This window comes from Calypte anna, chromosome 1 (assembly GCF_003957555.1).
Source record: "Calypte anna isolate BGI_N300 chromosome 1, bCalAnn1_v1.p, whole genome shotgun sequence".
NCBI lineage: Eukaryota > Metazoa > Chordata > Aves > Apodiformes > Trochilidae > Calypte > Calypte anna.
The window spans coordinates 71,767,896-71,781,883 of record NC_044244.1 but is presented as its reverse complement, the minus strand read 5'-3'; the positions used below and the strand labels follow the sequence as shown (position 1 = coordinate 71,781,883).

Genomic DNA, 13,988 nt, shown 5'->3' with positions numbered 1-13,988 from the left:
CACACACCAGGTTCCCCGAAGTTCTAGCAAAAACACAAGTTTGTAGTACAAATGAAGGCAGGCTATAACTAACCACTAGACAGGGATTAAGTGGTAACACTTGCAGTTTAGAGGAAATGCCATAATGTGAGTTGTAAAAACCAGGCAGTCATGAGTAAAGGGAGTCATCAGCTGTCAGACATCATTGCAGTTCCTGGAACCACTGGTATTAAATGGTCACACAGGTTTACAGGTATTACTAGAGAAAAATTTTGCAATGAGATTTTTTTGCTTAAAATCTCACTCTGCACTTAAATCTCGATACATTTTACTCTTATGAACTAACACTAGCAAAAACTGAACAGGAAAAAATTGTCAAAAAATTGATTTAAGTAACAATTTAATGAACCAGAAAGTGTATGTTCTTTTGAATTCTAATAATACTATTTTTTTTTTGTATTTTTTATAATTATCAATGGATTATATGAAAGCAGCTTGGTCCCAATTCACCATCTTTGTCTGTGACATGATTTTGCTGACCTATAGTTACATACTTGCTTTAGATGAGTAAGGATTAATGAAGGTTTTTTTCTCAACCGTATTCTTTCTGATGGGAAAGGTGATGCTTCTCTCTTGCAATAAGTTTTTCTTGTTTTGTTAGGGAATCTTTTACATTCTTAAGATACTTTTCAAACGGAAAGTATTACTCTGTTATTAGATCCCTAGAACCATAATTGTTTGAGGTTTAAGTGTGGAGGTTTAGATTAGGAGCAGGTTAATGCTCTAAAACATTTTGGCAGCAGTTTCAAAGTAGGCTGAACTGATCTACAAACTAACCCATCTAGTGGTTAGAAAGTATTGCTGCATACTGCAGTTAAGGTTTGAGCCTTACTATTTCTTTAATTGTTACCATTTTAGGAACAATAAATTTTATCTTTGAAAATAACTGCAGAATACCCACTTCAGTGCTTACTTATTAATAGTAGCATATGGACAGAATTTTCATGTTGTAATATTTTACAGTTTATGCAAACTAAGACACATATCCCAATTCAAATAGTTTAGGTTGAAGGAATATTTTTGAGTACCAAATTTCCTTTTCACCGATTTCATAACTGTTGAAATTACTGAGTTCTCTGGCTACTCTGGTATGCCATGCAATAGTTCAAAACTGGATTTTAAAAAAAACAAAAACACTTTTCTGGATAGTAAGTGCCATACTCTCCTTGGGATGTCTGTTCTGTCATCAGGTAATGCACTTTAATAAATACGTCCTTGATGTATGCAGGATGCAGAATACCTACATGATTACTTCAAGGCTATAACAGTGCCTGGGTCATTAAGTGAATGGCAATCTGATGCTGATGTTGGCATCCTGCTAAGTAGGAGCACTTCAATCAGATCTCCATATAAAGAAAAGTTTACAGCTTTATTCAGGGAAGTGATTTCATGAAGAATCACAGAATCTTAGAATCACAGAATGTCAGGGGTTGGAAGGGACCTGCCAAACCAGGACCAAAAGTAGGACAGGTGACTCAGAAATGCATCCAGATGGGTCTTGAAAGTCTCCAGAGGAGACTTTACCACCTCTCTGGGGAGCCTGTTCCAGGGCTCTGTAACCCTTACAGTATAGAAATTCTTTCTCATGTTGAGGTGGAACTTCCTGTGCTTCATCTTGAGTCCATTGCCCCTCATCCTCTCACAGAACCCTTCTTTTAATTAGCAGTTTACCACACCCTGAGCAAAATTTGGAAAAACTGCTGTACATCTAGTATTTATGAGATACAGGAAGTACATCTCATAAAATGCTATCTTCTATTGTAGGGAAACCCCTTTAGACTTGTTACTCATAGTTTATTGGACTACACTGTATGTTACATAAAGAAAATATTTCTGAAGAACAACACCAGATAAAATGACTGAGCTTCAGGCTTATATCCCTGTTGGCTTCACATTTCCTTATGATGGTGTTTATTTCACTGAAAAAGCTTTTCTTCTCTGACTTATATAACAATGAATGCTTCAGTGAGGAAACATGGATTATTTAGATTTTTTTTTCTTTGAGTATTAAGAGAAATCCTCTTTTTCCTACTAAAGATTCTGTTGTGTTGGACTTAAAAAAAAAAAATGGGGGTTGGTTATGCTGTTAGTTATCCAGCTAGCTAGTCATAGAGTGATTATTCTCTTGTATTCTTACAAATGTAAGCTTCAAAATTTCATTCTTGCCCTTTTTCTGTATGCTAAGCATGTTGTGTTCTGTGATGTGAAACTTGTACGCCAATAATTAAAGTCTGTATTTCTGTTTGTTCTGTAATAAGATTGAAGTATTTTCTGCTTGTTTGGAATAACTTATGGATACAATTTACATACATAAGAAAAGGTCTCTTTTTTTTTTTTTTTTTTTTTTTTTTCTGGAAGATTAATGGAGAGGAAAGTTAAGTTGTTCCATGAAACCAGATGGGTTTCTGCAGGGTTAGCAGCCAAAAGCTTTTACGATCCTGTTTGGCTCAAATCTATTTGACTTCTGCTTGTTAGGAAGCTGTGTACTAGTCATTTTTACACACAGAATATTTTGCCTTGTATTTGTCAAGACACTAATGATTCTTTCTTTTGGAATATACTAATACATGTGCTCACTACAAATGTGCTAAGGGTTTACTTATTTTATATATATACATATATATATATTTTTTTTAAAAATACTGAATAATGCTTTATAAAGGGCTCACAGATTAGTGGATTAAAAAATATTCTGTGTTGTGAAATGCAGCAGGATAGCCAAAGGAGTGGCACTGGTCAGTCTCTGGCAGTGTGTTGCAGTTAGTGGTTCTAGGAGACCTTTGGGTCCATGTATTAGTTTTAAGAACCCTTTGAAAGGCAACTAAAAAAGGCAAGTCTGCTGTCCAGAGCCTTAAATTTAACACAAAGGTTTGCACCACAATGGGAAACTTTATGTACATGCATGGAAACAAGGTAAGCCCTTGGAATATTGGTAACTTGATTTGCTACTTGAAAGTGTATAGATTTGTACAACAAGGTCTGAAGTGATTTTTAAACTATAAATCTGATACTCAAAAGGCATTCTAGATGGAAGAATGTTAAATGAATTACAATCTACCAGTTGATGGTTGTGTATTTTGTCAGTTTCCTTTATTTGCATGTAAGACACCTGTTTTTGAAAGCTCTTATGTTTTTCTGGATGCTAAATTATTTGTGCTGCCTTTCACCATACATGCATTATATGTTAGAGGTTGGATGAAATTGATTTACTAAAGCACTTTGTTTAACCACCGTTTTTCTGGTATGGGTGGGGGTGAATAGACAGACTGTCTTACAAGGGAGCATAGCCCAGATGAAGATGAGTTTACAGAGACCTCAGTATATGAAATGCAGATTTTTTTGAGTTCCAGTTAGGGTAGGGTGTTTTGCAATGATTAGTATTGGTAAGAGCACAAGTGAGTTTCAGCTTTTTATTCACAGAAGTGCAGTTGATAACAAGGTGCTATCAAAAATGTCTTGAAACCCTTCTAGATAAACTGTGCTAATCAGCTGAATGTTATTGATTCTTTTGGAACAAACAGAAAAAGACCTTGGTCCTCATCTATAGTAGCTGGGTGCAGACATAACAGTATAGTATATGGCTTCTGAATGCTTTCTGCTCCATGCCCAGGTGCAGCAAAAGTATTTTTAAAAGGTTCTGTAGGTGTGTTGGTAATTTCTTTTTTTTTCTTTACGATTAGTTTTCCATTGTAGCACTTCTGCTACTGGGTAAATGTAAATGTCACAATTTATAGTGTGGAAAACGAAGAGAAGAGGCCTTCTGCAAACCTGATTTTAAGATTTTAATTACTACACTGAACTCTAGCCATAGGTGGCCCAGGGTATAAATCTTACCCAAAATAAGAAAGAACACAGTTACTGCTCTTGGTAACTGCAGTTAAAACCATGAGTCATTTCCAGCTGTCTTCTCCAGACATGTAGGCATTTGAACAATAGCAGCTGACCGTATGGCGCTTGTTTAGACCATTTTCAGTAAATCAAATGGATGAACTGTGTGTTCACATTTAAAAGATTACTATTGCTGGAAGCTGCACAGTGCATGCTTTAGAGCAGAAGGTCATGGCTAGATAGAAAATGCAACCTAGAAATCCTTACGAATATGTTAATCTGTGTAATAACATACCCAAGGCCTACATCTTTGGTTCTGCTGTTTGCCTTCATCTTAAAATATGCATAGAGATTTTAAAACAATCAGTATTTTTTTTCAACATCTGGACAACTAACGCTGACAAAAAACTGGTTAGGAAATATTATGTGAGATCACTCTCATATGTGTGTGTATTAATTTGTGGTTTCATGCTACTAATTGGAAACCTTGCCGTAATATATACTGGAAAGAAAAAAGAAAAAGACCACTCTTTATTAAAATACTATTGCTATTTGTGCCGTATCTACCTGTAGACATATTCTATAAGAGCATGGAAAATAGAATTGCATATTAACAAGTAACCAAGATAAAATATTTTTACAGATAAATGCTTTAGACTTACAAAACAGAAAATGAACTGTGCTTTTGTTTAGGAGGACTGTACCTCAAAACATAAGAACAGTACTTATAGGAGCAGTTTGAGAAAAGTTTTTTTTAATTTATTTATGCTAAAATGTGTTTGCAGGAAAAATGTTTAAGTTGGTGGTTTTAAGACTACACTTCTCTCATTATGACTTTAGTATATCAGAAAAGTTCTAAAACTGGGTATTCGAGGAGGGCTCTGCATAAACTTAGTAGGACAGAAACTTGCTTCCCTTTTTGGTATCCAAACAAAACAAAAGATTTGACTCGAGATTTTAAAGACCCATAAAAGGGAGGAATTCAGAAAGCACAATTCAAATTTCACCATCTGCTCCTCTAAAGCAGTAAGGAGAAGGGGGGAGGTTTCCCTTGTGCACAACCATTGTAATCTGAATTGCAGTAGGAAATAAGTGGATAAGCAATAGGAGCAATACACCCCCCTCTCTTATTTGAGATACTGATCCAATTGGAGCACTGGGCACAATGAGCTATGAGAAAAATATATTGAGAACCTCAGCTTAACATTCTCCTCTTCTGTGCCACTGTTTTCCTCTGCAACTGTGTTTTAATAGTTTCTCACTGCCTTTGGCGATGCAATATTACCTCTTATGGACCATGTGTGAGTACTCTAATCTGAGGAGGAAAGGAAAGGAACCTGTTTCTCCCATCTGTTTTGGCTTGCATGTGTTGGTGCTGCTGTTAATGTTGACAGCTGTGTTAGAATGCGAGGCCACCTGCCATGTGGTTGATCCTGCATCTTTGGGTAAAAGCCTAACTTGTCTCCCTTTGTGGAAGGTGTACATGGCTAAAACTGTGTTTCTGTTGACAGCTCAGCTGGCAGTTCCTATTTTATTATTTTAAATGTGTCAGAATTATTTACTCTTTTCATGTAGTGCTCAGTTACTGCAGGGTACAAAGAAAGAAAGGGATTATCTAACCTGAACCATGTACATTTTTTACGGTTTTACTACTTTTGTTGGAAATTACTTACATGCCTCTGATAGAACTGTCATGTGGTACATTTCTGTACTTTCAGCTTTCAGATGCAGGGAAGAAAGGGGAAACAGATTTGAGCACAACATGTTACTGTTTGGGATTAGCATTTCTGATTAGGTTGGGTCTTTGTGCTTGGACAAGCACATCCCTGGTAATGCTTCATGCTGCCCCTCCGGGCACCTCACTAGTGTGGAGAGATTTTGGATGCAGCTAACCACTCACCGTACTGTATGTAACTACATCCTGAGGTGGTTATGAGGATTAATTAACGCTTAATCATTTGAAGATACCCGATGCTTTATAAAGTATAATTATTATATTCAGGTTTGCTAAAGCTTAGTGATTAGACCTTACTTAAGCAATAGGTAGGGAAGCTGTGAGATGTCTGTGTGGAAGAATTAAAGCCTAAGCCTCCCTGCAGCCTGTTTGTGCAGGCCAATAAATTGTCACTCTTCTAATTTGGTTTTGGTGCCTTAATTGCTTTTATTTTTAATATCAGAGGGAGTGTCTCCTCTGTGATGTTCCACAGGGGCAGCCTCTGCATTTTGTACTTTTAACTCTAATTGCCTTTTCCCTGAGAATGGGCAACTATGTGTATGTACTCGCAAAATGTGCTTGGTTTGTTGTTGTTTTTGTTTCTCTATACTGTTCTGAAATGAAACATTTAATATTTTTAGTGCTAGATTTGGGACATCTGTATCACTGAGAATTGCCAGCTCCTTGTCTGGACAGTGAGAACTAGGCAAGAACTTGTTGTTTACTAAGAGCTGGTCCCCTGATTAATGTTTGTGAATGTTAATTACAGCATGAGAAAGCTACTTTTTGTAATCTGTGAAACATCCAGCTAGTCACAATTCAGACTGACTGGTAAAATTTTAAGTATATGTCCAATATCCATCTGTGTCTGTGTTTTTTAAATCCACATCAAAGCTATATGAGACCTGGGCAATATGAAGGGGAGTTGTGTATGCCTTTTAAAGATTTTACTCATAGCTGAGGCTGTGGAAAGTATAAAGAGAAGTAGCCAATTTTTTATTTCCAGACTGTTTCTTAGCTGCTACTCTGCAGACAAGCCTAGAGTACCAGCTTCACATCCACCTCAAGCTGCAGCCACAGCAGGCTGGTACAGTGCCACAGTAGTGAAGAATATGGGCAGAGAGTTCTTGGGCATAGAGGGAGTGAATTGAGGTAAACAACTAGAAGGAAAATCTTACCAAAAAGAGTTAAGCACTGGCACAGGTTGTCCAGAGAGATGGCGGAGTCCCCACCCTTGGAGATATTCAGAAGCCATCTAGACATGGTCCTGGACAACTGGGTCTAGGCAGCTCTGCTTGAGTAGGGGGCCTGGACCCTGTGACCACCCTCCCAAAGTCCCTTATAACCTCAGCCACTCTGTGAGACGGCATGATGCAAAAAGGAGATGATAAAAATGTGTGAGTTGTCGGCAGGCATAATGAAGAGATCCTCATTGGGATGAGAAAGAGGAAAGTGTGGTTCTGAATTTAAAATCTTAGCATCAATGTTACTGTTTTACCAGTAATTCACACTCAGTGAATCACTAAGGTTTTGTGCATCATCTCTATAAAATGAGGATAGTATTTGTCACTAGGTTGCTGCAATGTCAAGGCCATCTGTGTTCGCAGGCCTCCAGGGGTGAAAAACTAGGGTTATGAAAAAAACCAAAACCAGAAAAACCCACCAACCCTAGAACTCTGTTCTAGTAGCAAATCTTTTCAAAAGGCAGAAGAACCCAAGTCACAGCAAGAATGTCCTGAGTGTGTCGCAGAGTGACCCAAGGAGGCGAGGGGTGAAGCAGAGCAGCACACTCAGCTCTGTACCTTTCTTTGACGTAAATGTTTCACTGTGCTGGTAGAACAGGCACGTATGTTATGTGGCTGCCAGAACCGATGCCCGGCCCAGGATAATCTGAAGGCAGTTACTGCCTTTTTCATTGATAAACCTAAGCAGTATTTCCAAGTTGGCACAAGTTAAAAAACAGCAGGCCAGCGTTTGTGTCTGTACTCGGGCAGGAGTATGAATTGTCGAGGCTGTCTGTCCCTTTTACTTAGGAGTTAATTTTAACTTCTGATCTTTTCTCTTTGTTCACTCTAATGATGCCACATTAACCTAAAAAAACAAAAACAAAACCCACACAAAAACAAAGCAAAGCGAAAAAACTCCAAACAAACAAACGAAACGCCCTCCTCAGGAGGTGTCTGGAGGCTGCATGCGCGGGTTCTTTTCCTCTGTGCTGCCATCGCTCCCTTCCCGCGACCCCGGCTGCTCCCCGCGCCTTTGCAGGCGGCGGATCCAGGCCTTGGTTTGCCCGCCGAAAGGAAGGAGCTGCTGGAGCGCGGATAGTGCTAAAACACCTTCTCCTCCCACAGCTTCCCCGCCGTGCCACTGCTAACCGCAGCCATGCCAGGCAGGAGCCGGCCTCCTAGGCGCGGCTTTGCCTCCTTCACGCCTTTCGCCACCTCCCTCAGACCCGAGCCGAGGCCTCCCCGCCGGCGAGAAGGGGCGGGCGGAGGGGGAGCGGCGGCTCCGCCCCGGGGCGGAGGGAGACGATTGCCGCTGCCGCCTCCCGGTGCCGCGGGGACTAGCTGCTGGGCGGCAGCTGGCGGTGCTTCACGTCCCATCAGCGTCCCATCCCGGCGGCGGCGGCGATGTCTAGCGGGGACAGCCGGCGGTGGGCAGGCCCCTCCTGGCACAGCACCTTGTCCCGCTTCTTCTCCAGGAGCCCACCGGGAGAGGGGGCGGCGGCGGCGCCGGGTCGGCCGGCAGGCGCGCACAGGTATGTGTAGACGGGACCGGCTCGGTCGGGCACCCGCCGCCCTCTTTGGCTCCATCTCACCTGCCCTGAGCCGGCGGACGGCATGAGCCGGAGGGCGGAGGGAGCGGGACAGTGCCGGGCAGATGTTGCGACACCAGCGGGCGAGGGAGGGAGAAGAGCTGGGTGTGTTCACCGCGGGGGCGGAGAGGGGGGCTCTACCCGGTCGTCCCGGGGCTGCGTCCCCGGTGGTCAGGTTCCACGGGACAGGGGGCAGGCACGGGCCTGGCGAGGCCGCGTTCGGCTCCCGTGAGGTGCAGCCCCCGCGGCGGGAGAGCGGCGGCCCCAGCCGGGGAGGCGTCTCGTCCCACGGAGTTTGGAACCGGGTGTGAAGGGGTGTCAGCCTGCCCCCTGACAGCTCCCGGCCCGTGTTTTCGGTGCTGGTGGTGGTGGTGTTAAGTGGACCGAGGGACGTTGCGAGCCAGGTCCACTGTGGGCTTAAGGATGGTGGGAGGTGAAGGGGTTTGGTTGGGGTTGGCCTGAGCGTTCGGGTCCCGCTTCACCCAGACCGGCGGGGATCAGCCGAGCTCTGTCGGAGGACGGAGCCCGGTGCGAAACGCGTTTGCTGTGGCCGACCGGCCGGCCCGGGGGCTTCTGGTGCTGCTCTGCCCCGGTGAGGGCGGTGTGGGTGTCGGCGGAGGGGCTGCCACACCCCCTCGTTCCGCAGGTTGCAGCCCCTTCCTTGGAAACTGAAAGCAGAGCAGAGCGCAGGGGGCTGTGAAGTGTTTGAGGTTTTTTTGTTTGTGTTTTGTTTTTTTTTTCTCCTCTGTTTTCACAGAGGTTTTTTTTCGTGAGTGGTGTAAAACAGATGTAAATGCAGTATAAATATTACTGATGTGTTTAAGTCTCAATGCAAAGTTTGTGGTGCATGGAAACATGATTATTAATAATTTTTTGTGTGTGTGCAGAGACACTTTGCAAGATTAAAAAGTTTGGAAACTTCTTTTGTATTTGTTCCTCTTCCTTTTCTAACTTTTTTGTTTGTTTGTTTGTTTTTTGTTTTGTTATGGTTTTGGGTTTTTTTGTTGTTGTGTTGTTTTGATTTGGGTTTTTTTCCTGGTGTCTGAGTTCTGCTCTGTTTATGTAGTACAGAAGTACAGATAAAGTTTCCTTCTGTTTCTCATTGCAGCCTTATTATTGGCCCTCGATTATTAGGATATTTTTATGGTGCAAAGGTGCAAACTGACTGGGCCTTGTATCCTCAGCTGTAGTATTTACTTTCTGCTTTTAACATGTTGGTTTTAATCTTTGAGTCATTTGTCATACTGCATAGGTTTGTGTTTAAACCAGCAGATAAGTAACTACTGTTTTATCAGATAGATAGTGGGTATCGCAGTAGTTCTTTCAGTGAAAAACTGGATCCACTGGCCTTTTTATGACAGTGAAGCACTGCTTTTTGTTTTCTGGAAAACAAAAAAACCCCAAAACCCAAACAAAAAAACCACCAGGAGCAAGGCTGTCAAATCAAGAGTGCCTTTCAGTTGCAGGAGTAGTGTGGCTATTATATTTACCAGGGATAGTTAAGATGTGGGAGAAGGAGAAGGGTTAGATGTGGCTGAGGACCTGAAGAGGCAATTGGAGAGGTTTCCTCGGACTCCTCACCAGCTCCCTGCAGCAGTGGTTTGGGATAAACAAAAAAGCATAGCGGTTGCCTTGGCAAGGAGGAGAGTGATGCTAGTGCCATGGTTTGGAAACTAAACAGCCTGTCTGTAGGTAGCACTCATGGTAGACCCGCTCCACTTAACTTTGGGCCAGAGTCTGTTATCTTTACCTAAATCACAGTTTCATTTCCTGCAGTTAAGAGCCTTTCCTTTATGAGGAAGCTGGGATGGTCAGTGTGGATAGGAAAGGGCTTTGGCCTCTTGGCCTTGTTCTTAAACTATCATGGTTAGCTGGAGAGTGGTAGCTGTGACTCCTCTCCGGAGTAAAAGCAAGCAAAAAGCTCTTCTGCTCCGAGGAGTCCAACTTGGTATGTTAAGGAGCCTTTTTTATCGCACTGGGTTGCGGTGTGGCATGTTAGTCAGGAATGTTGATGTTCTTGTACTTGGTTTCCACTGGTAGCCTTCTTCACAGATTAGCGTAATTACATACATTAAGCAGCACTGGGTTGGGATGAGTGCAGCAGGTTTGCTCGTCATGTTTATTTAGTGAGCTCGGCCGTGTAGAAGAATGGATGGCTGAGCAAAGCGTGTCTGTGGAGAGGGGGAATCGAGGCTGCTTTGTGTGTTTATTGTTCAGGTGTGGAGTGCGTGAGGCGAGTTCGGGAAGACATCTTTTGTTGTGAAAAATGTAGACGCCTGGGTGGTTAATTTCCTGTTCAGATGATCAGTATGGTATATATTGGAACTAGATCAATTCGAAATAAACTTTTGAGTGGAAATATTTTGCCTAGCTTTGGGTTTTGAGAAAGCTGAACACCTATGTAAGGGGGCAGTAGAGGGAGCAGTATGTTACATAGGATCAAACACACCCCCAGGTGTACCTGTGTTGACCTCTGAAGACATGCGTCATGCTTAATGTCTGTGCAGACTGTGATCGTTTCCTCAAATTTTAAAAAAGTGCAGAATTGAGCCTGCTTGAGTCCAAAAGTCATTCTCTATTGGTTCCTGCAAGTGAGGCAACAGTGGCTGGTTGGAAGCCTCCTGTTCTCCTTTCCTCAAACCCACAGCTGCCCCTCAGATCTGTGGGGTGGATATAGAGCTCTTGGCCATTTTTGCTCCAGGCTCCATGTTCAGACTTAGCTTTAAAAAAACAAAACCCCAAACGTACTGTGGCCCTGGTTTAAAATAGGAGGAAGGAAGGGGGGGTTACACCGTTTGTTAATCAGTGTCTTAGACTCTTCTGAGAATCTCATTTGACAAAGAGCTTATGTTAATAACTTGCCCTTACAGCAATTTGTAGCTCTGATGAACATGAGAATTGCTGGAGGCTTGCATGCTTGTGGAAAAAATAACCTTTGCAGATTAGTTGCGAGTTTCGTGGTGGCAAAAAGCACAGCACATGCATTATGGGCTTACTTGGCTTTTACATAAAATGTAGACGAATGGGAGATACCCCCACCGAGTCCTTGCTTGCAAGTCCTTTTCGGAGTTGGGTCTGTTTTGAATGAGGGCCTCAGTGCTTTTCATGCCAGGTCTTTATCATTAACTTCCATCGAAGTCAATCATTATGCACTGCTCAGCTATTTGCTACTTTCAATAGTACGTAATTGATTATTTGTTACCTCAGTGTTTGTCCTGGAGCAGTGTAAGTCCCCAGGGTGAAAAAATCCCATTGTATTTTCACTATTCTAATAGAAGTCTGATTTTATTTGATTTTTTAAAATACGTGGGGTTTTAGTCCATCTGGATGAAGGTGCAGCTTTTAACACTGTAAAGTGAATCTGGTGTGGGTTCTTTTAGAATTATGCAGCTTCTGTGCCTGAACAATTGTTGTGGTGCAAATAAATATGACCTTTCAGGTCATGTTAGAAGCTGCCAGGAAGGTGTGACACATTTCACTGATTTCTTCAACCCAGAGCTTCCACCAAAATCTCCTTTAAAATATGGGTATTGTGTTAGTTATTCTGTATATCCACAAGCAGATTTATTTCAGGTTTATCTTTTCCCTGAAAGTGCTTTTGGTTGGTTGGACAGATAGCTACAGATAACTAAGAGGGTCTTTGTTGGGATTGTCCAGATATTTCTTCTGCATCGCTGAAGTGTACCAGACAGATCAAACAGGGAAAAGCAACCTTTTACTTGGCTTTAGAGGGTTCTGGGGTTTTTTTTTGTTCGTGGGTTTTTTTGTTTGTTTGGTTTTGGTATTTTTTTTTCCAGGCTGAGATTATTGTTTGGTTCATCTATGAGTTTCTAGCTAAGAGGTTTCAGAGATGGAAGAACTTTGTTTATCCTGCCTGAGGAGAGATTAGAGAGTCTCTTTCTTCCTCTGAGACTGACAGTCATTGTTGCTGTTTATAAAGACCGTGTATTTTTGTAGCTGTAAAAACTGGCCTTTGGAAACTGCTGGGAATTGATTGAATACATTTCAAAGTTATTTTTTGTTGTTACCTCATGACTGGTTTTGTTTCAGATACCATTACCATCTTTGAAGAATTCCATCATCTGCTTTCTAAGAAAGAAACTTTTTCTTTCTGAAGGCAGAGCAGGATTTTTGTTATTGTTAAATTTAAATTAATTTTTGACTGTACAGCAAGGATGATGGTTTGTGGAACTAGCAATCAGAATACTCAAACCATAAAGAAGAACTCAATTATTTAAGCAAGATACATTTTAAAATTCTCTATTTACTTGTTAATTTTGGTATGTGTGTGTGTATTTCTTTTTGCTTCCTAGATTTTTCTATTTTGTCTTTTACAACAGGATAATTCAAAATAGTAGCAAAGGTCTTGAATCAGGAGGATACCAAGGGGTTGCCAAAAATTAGGTAGATAGTTTTGTGCACTTCAGTGGGACTGCATGTTTGATTAAAATTGGCCATAAATGTCTCATGGGGCTAAGACCAGAAGGAGCAAGCCCAGCAGCTGACCATGTATATGCGAGACATTTCCTGAAGGAAATGTTACTGGGGTATTAATTATAATAGTACTACTCCTTGGAAGAAACAAAGCAAACATAATTTTTTTCCCAGCTATTTTAAATGTTAACAACATTACCCCCTTTCCAATTATTGGCTTTAGTGCTGGAGTGGATGCAAAAATATTTCCAAAACAACTATGAGTCATTGGTCTGAAGGAGATGAAAACTCCTCAGTCTTCTTTGGTGAATAAAAGGCTAATAGGTGGGGAAGGGAGAGGAGGGACAGAAAAGGCAAAATTCGGGAACATGTTACTATGCGGATTTTATTTATGATTACTGAAACTGTTTAAAAGGATAGAAACCCAACTACTGGCTTTATATTCTGAGGGGTTTTAGAGTTTGTACAGTTTGGTTAGGTTAAACAGCACTGTGTTGCACAGGCATTCCAGAGGATATTAATACCTCTATTCTTCTGGTATTTTAATTCCTAAAATAATTATTATACATTCTAACTGGCTTTACAGTATCACTTTTGAAGACTTTTAAGATGAGAAACCTGGATTTCCATAGTCATTTTGCTTTCATTGTTAATTTAGTGACCTGAAGTACGGTCTCTAATTGTATTATGTTAACATGATTTCATGACTTGCCTTATTTTAAAATGGAATCTTGTTTTTTCTGAGTATTCCAGGAATGGTTCTTAAATCCCTAAAATATGTTATTGACTGCAGCATATCAGCTTAAGCAGTTTGGAAATCTTTAGGCCTAAATGTACAAACATTGTGTGGATCTGCACTTCACTTATGGAGGGTGTTATGTAGGGAAAAACGTAGGAGAAAGTGTTTCTTGGGAGCACATGAAGAGGAACTGCAGAAAGAATCTGAGTGGCAACAAGCTTTAACAGAACTGTCGAATCATTAAGGTTTGAAAAGACCTCTAAGATCATCAAGTCCAACTGTTGTTCTACCACTTGTTCTGTGGTTTAAAAATTTAGTTATTTAATTTCTTTTGTGTGGAAAATGCATGGGGTTTGTTTGTTTTTTGTTTTTGTTGTTTGTTGTTTTTAATCAGAAGGGCTGGGAAGGGAATTTTTTTT

General features: G+C 41.3%; 1 protein-coding gene across 1 annotated transcript in view; it reads left to right on the top strand.

Annotated features, from left to right (window-relative positions):
* The first annotated feature begins 8,142 nt into the window (after nucleotides 1–8,142).
* Nucleotides 8,143–13,988, top strand: part of CRYBG3 (crystallin beta-gamma domain containing 3) — a 92,396-nt gene continuing 86,550 nt past the window's right edge. Inside the window, exon 1 of the mRNA XM_030457784.1 lies at nucleotides 8,143–8,339. Coding sequence (XP_030313644.1) covers nucleotides 8,212–8,339 — 128 coding nt within the window. The 5' untranslated portion in view covers nucleotides 8,143–8,211. The remainder of the gene's footprint in view (nucleotides 8,340–13,988) is intronic.